Source organism: Bos indicus, chromosome 13, assembly GCF_029378745.1.
Source record: "Bos indicus isolate NIAB-ARS_2022 breed Sahiwal x Tharparkar chromosome 13, NIAB-ARS_B.indTharparkar_mat_pri_1.0, whole genome shotgun sequence".
In the NCBI taxonomy this organism is placed as follows: Eukaryota; Metazoa; Chordata; class Mammalia; order Artiodactyla; family Bovidae; genus Bos; species Bos indicus.
The window spans coordinates 7,255,332-7,260,561 of NC_091772.1; the positions used below are offsets into that span (position 1 = coordinate 7,255,332).

General features: G+C 38.8%; 1 protein-coding gene across 3 annotated transcripts in view; it reads right to left on the bottom strand.

Annotated features, from left to right (window-relative positions):
* ESF1 (ESF1 nucleolar pre-rRNA processing protein homolog) overlaps nt 1-5,187 on the bottom strand; it is a 65,725-nt gene extending 60,538 nt beyond the window's left edge. The window contains exons 1-2 of one of the 3 annotated variants that reach the window (XM_019972883.2): nt 5,062-5,187; nt 3,361-4,042 (exon numbers count right to left, since the gene is read on the bottom strand). In XM_019972883.2, coding sequence (XP_019828442.2) covers nt 3,361-4,000 — 640 coding nt within the window. In that variant the 5' untranslated portion in view covers nt 4,001-4,042; nt 5,062-5,187. The other 2 variants (XM_019972884.2, XM_019972882.2) reach the window with 2 other exon arrangements.
* Nucleotides 5,188-5,230: the final 43 nt, after the last annotated feature.

The window sequence follows — 5,230 nt, forward strand, 5'->3', positions numbered from 1 at the left end:
TGTGATGTGGTGGTTACTTTTTCCCTCTAAAATGTTGAACCACATAACTATTAACATAAAAAAAGTTTAAATATCACCTGATAAGACATCGTCTCACAGTTAACAGTGGTACACATATCACATTTGGAGTTGTATAACAAACTGAACAAATTTTAATATTTTTGACAATATCAACTATACTCATAACATTTATTCATTCATTAAATATTTGTTCAAGGCCCACTGTGTACAAAACCTTATTTTAAATAATGAGAAAATACAAAGAAACAAACAAAAATAAGCTAATAAACAATGAGGGAATACAAAAATAAGTTAACTGCCTCTGTTTCTAGATGGCAATGCTCTGGTGGTGACTGCAAATACTACTACTTACTTACCTATTTTTAAAAAATGCTTATATTATTTTTCCTCTGATTACAAAAGTAATGACTGCTCATTGCAAAAGAAAAACAAAAAAATATGGTTTAATGAAGAAAATAAAGATGACCAATAACTTTTCATTTAGAAGTAACTGGGTGGTTATTTTGGTATGTAACTCTGTAAATTTGTTTTCTATGACATGCCCACTAATTTAAGTAGCTGGTCTACTTAAATTATACTATGTACTCAATTTTATAATCTATTTTTAAAACTTCATATGTCACAGACATATTTGGAGATATTGGAACTCATTTAAGGGATTCCTTGACAGCTCAGTTGGTAAAGAATCCGCCTGCAACGCAGGAGACCCCACTTCCTGGTTTGGGAAGATCCACTGGAGAAGGGATAGGCACAAGAATACTCCAGTATTCTTGTGCTTCCCTTGTGGCTCAGCTGGTAAAGAATCTGCCTACAGTGTGGGAGACCCGGGTTCTATCCCTGGGTTGGGAAGATCCCACGAAGGGAAAGGCTACCCACTCTGGTACTCTGGCCTGGAGAATTATACAGTCCATAGGGTCACAGAGAGTCAGACATGACTGAGAGACTCTCACTTTCATGGTCTTTCACTAATGACTTATGTTACCATTTTAAAATTTCAAAACAGGGTTACAGTCCACGTTCTTTGCACATGTGTCTAATTATTTACTTAAATTCTTAAGCACACAGTGCTGGGCAACATTTTAAAATGACATGTAGTATCAAACTGCAGCTCCTCACATCACCTTTACCTCATAGCACTTAAAAAGCCCCTTGTACACAGTAGTTGCTGGAATGGTGAGTGATGAATACTAGTGAGCAAAAGATGGTGATATGTGGAGTCACTTAATCTCTAAGAGATAATGCTTTTTCTGGATTGAGGAACCAATGAAAATTACAGCAAGCAACAAGGTGGGGTAGAAAGACTCAAAGACTTGAGTTAGAGGTCTGTGTATCCTCACAGAAATCACTTTAACCTTGTTTCCTAAGTAATGTAACCTAATTTCTCATGGTTATTGAGAAACTTAAGATAATGTAAAATAAATCCAAAGGATTACTGGACATACTAATATTAACCCAGTACCCTAAATCTACTGAAATTTAAAGGAAGCTAGACTAACGTAGCTCACAAATGTAGCATCAGGCCAACCTTGCTACTGTTTCAATCTGATTTTATTTTCCATTTTCAGTAACGAGACTTGCATCCGTTCTCCCTATACCTCAGTTTGCTGCCTGGTTCCTCTACAAATGGAATGAGATCTCACTCCTAACCCCTTAGTCCCTATTATTTAGAATTCTGTCCACTGCCTGATACTTCCTACCTTCCCAATGTGACCATGGCCTGTCAAGACGTTTCTCTGTCTTTTATGGATGCCTACCCTGCTAGGGTACTGTAACCATAACCACCCTTTGTCTGGGTTATCTGAACATCACCAGTTTTCAATTACAACACCAATGATCAGCAACACCAATACTCAAAATTTCCTGCTGCCGGACAGGACAATTCTCATTAGCTTAGAAAACTTGTAAACGTGAACTAGAATCAGACATTTCTTACTTCGTATCAAATAATCATTTCTAGCTTTATTCTTCACTCATTCCTTCAGACATCTTATTATCTAATCAAATATGAATACTGATCTCTTCTGAACAAGCCCAACTAAACGTCTGCTCAAAAAGTTCTCTCCATTTAGGATACTTTGGATTCCAAGTTTAATTCTTCTAAACTCCAACCAAAATAGCACTTCACCTATGAATTTTACCGATTACTGTATCTTGAGTGACCTCTTCCTCCAAAGTCTCAGAGGCCTTTTCTTCTACGGTACTTAAAATTACTCTATTATGTATTATGGTTCTGATTTCTTCCACTTTGTATCTGCACTATCCGTAGCCAGCAACCACATACGGTAACAGCACCTGAAAAACAGCTCGTCCAACTAGATATAGTAAGAAAACAGAATGTAAAATATCCTATTATTTTCATATTGATTACATATTGAAATAGTTTTTGATATATTAGGTTAAATAGAATATATATTCATAGGAGAAAGCAATGGCAATCCACTCCATCGTTCTTGCCTGGAGGATCCCATGGACTGGGGAGCTTGGTAGGCTGCAGTCCATGGGGTCGCACAGAGTCGGACATGACTGAAGCGACTTTGCAGCAGCAGAATATATTCATGTATCTATTAATCACTGGTTTCTTACTTTTTAATGTGTCCAATAGAAAATTCAAAGTTACAGACTTCTATTGGACAGTAGTGCTTCAGATCAGGGCTATTGCATAGTGTTGCAAGCCATTATTTGCAAAAGCTGATTTTCAAAGGGTCAAGAAGGGCTACAATCAAAACCAAACTTCAATCACCAAGCCACACACCTTGCAGAAACAGCGTGTCTTTTCGGGGAAAACAGTCTGTGCCTCCCTCAAAGGTACTGTCCTCACCACGCTGTGAGCTCTGGAAGCCCTGTGGGTCCAGAAGGGCGTATGTTTTTCTAATTTTTGTACAGGCATCATTTAAACTAGCAGTAGCCCTAAGATGGGAGGAATCATGTCTTGATGTTCTATCTGCCACATATTTGTTACTAAAAGTAGTTGAATAAATGAAGCAATGCCTGAGTACCCAACTCTACTTTCTTTCTTCAGATACATCTCTTCTTACCCCGTCATGAGATCACGTGACACTTTATCTAGTTAGAGAACACAGCTGTCTCTAGTGCTCACCATAAATCAAAATCACTGGTTTAGCCTCAAGACTCATACTTTTATTTGTCTTTCTTCCAGCTATTATGGCTTCAAATCAAAAATTATCTTATGGTGTACTATCCTTCATAGCTTTATACTTCTAAATAAGTATTTGACCACTCCTATGATACTATGAAAACACTTATTATACATATTTCCTTTTTAAAAGACCAGTATAAGAATAAGTAATACCAAAGATTCCTTAGTTCTTTCAAACCAACCTGATTGCATTTTTCTTCTTCTTGTCTCAGAATACTTGACCTTGGTAGACTGAACAATCTCAGAGGTGCCTGAGGCTACCATTCTTAGTTGTTCTTTGGGAAACGAGTCTGTGCTCTGTTGAACAGTGTTTTTTTCCCCTTTTGTACTTTTTTGTGTAAATTCTTTGCTATCTTTCTCAAGACTTACTAAGTCGATCTTCTTAGATTTGCATGAGGTTTTCATTTTCTGAATTCTCTCTGAGTTATCTAAATCATTATTTCCAGAATCCTTTTGATGAATTTTCTTGGTTTTTTTCTTTTTATCTTCAACAAGATTTTTTGATTCTACTTCATTTATAGTCTGGGGTTTTTTCTTCTTCATTTTCTTTTGACTTAATGTTTTATTATTCTCATCAGAGAGATCGGAATCAGAATCTGAAAGGTCGTAAAAACGTTTCAAGTCCTCTGTAGTGCTGTGTTTGATGGGACGTCCTCTTTTATCCACAGCATAATTCAATTTGAACTTTTTGTCATGAAACATTGCTCGAAATCTCTTGTCAATTTTGACTTTTCGATCCTTTTCTGGCATTTCCCAGAATCTTGGGTCCTTTGCAACCCGCCTAAACCGCTGGTCACTCATGATTTCTTGTTTAGATGCCATTTTTAAATGTGTAACTGGACAAATGCCTGACGAAATCAAATACTAAAAAATAAAATCATAATGAAAGGTTAGTAACAGAATTAAGTAAGATGCTTTGGGAAAATATTAATTCACAATACTATATTCTAAGCTACATTAAGTAAAATAAAAGAGGTCTAATTTCATTTCCCGAACGAATCTTGAGTCACATGCAGAAAAGAAAAACTATCAGAATATTTTCTTTTGAGTACAGCATTTGAAGAAATAAACTTAAGGCAAAACCAAGCAGAATTCCAGGTCTTTATGAAGGGAGGCAAATGATTACTAGCCAACTGCCCTCACTTAGATATCCCATATTTCTACTTTATATTTGTATGTGTTACAAGTAAAAGCTAGTATGATTAAAATATCCTTAAGTCTCTGTCGGTCTTATTTGTTTTTTCACATTCTGGTCCTATTATCTCCGTTAACCCTGACTTCGTTTTATTCGAACAGCCTTTACTTCGACCAGGCTGTAACAGAACAAAATGAATTCAGGTTTAGCTTACAAAGTTCCCCCTCTTTGTATCTGACCACCCTTTGAGAACCAGGTAAAGCCTCTCTCGAGTTAACAAATACAAAGCACTGCTTTGTTTCAAAAGCAAGGCTTGACTACGACGCACCATTAAACATCTGATCCTCAGAACAGCTTTGTGGGGTAAACAATATTTCATTCAACTATCAGAGGTAAAGCGTATAGATGTTTAGAACGAAAGCACTTGATCTACGCCAGATATTCGGAGACAGGAAGGCGACCTAACCTCACCTCGGTCGCCCGCCCTCATCTCCGGTGCCCACCTGCCCCTCCTACCCACCGGGTAACGCCGGGAACACCAGGGAACTAGGACCTCCTTCCCAGCTCCCAAACCTCAGAGAGCCACTTTGGGGCTCAAGTCCCTCAACACGACCTGGAGGAGGAGCAAAGAAGCTTGAAGAGAGGGGTCGGAAAAGCAAGGAGGAAGAGCGCGGCGCTCGTAAACCCGAAAGACAATCTGTCGTACGCTAGCTCTGTCCCTCTTCTCCTGGAGCCCGACTCCACTCACCGACTCCGAATCCTCTCACGGCGTCACATGGGGCCCCACACCCACAATCCTCTGCGAGACACACCGCCGTGAAGGCACGCGAACTGGGCCAAACTTCCTCCGCTTTCCCTCCGCGAAGTGCTCCGGCGTCCTTGCCGTAGCCTCGGCGCATGCGCTCGATAGCCAAGCC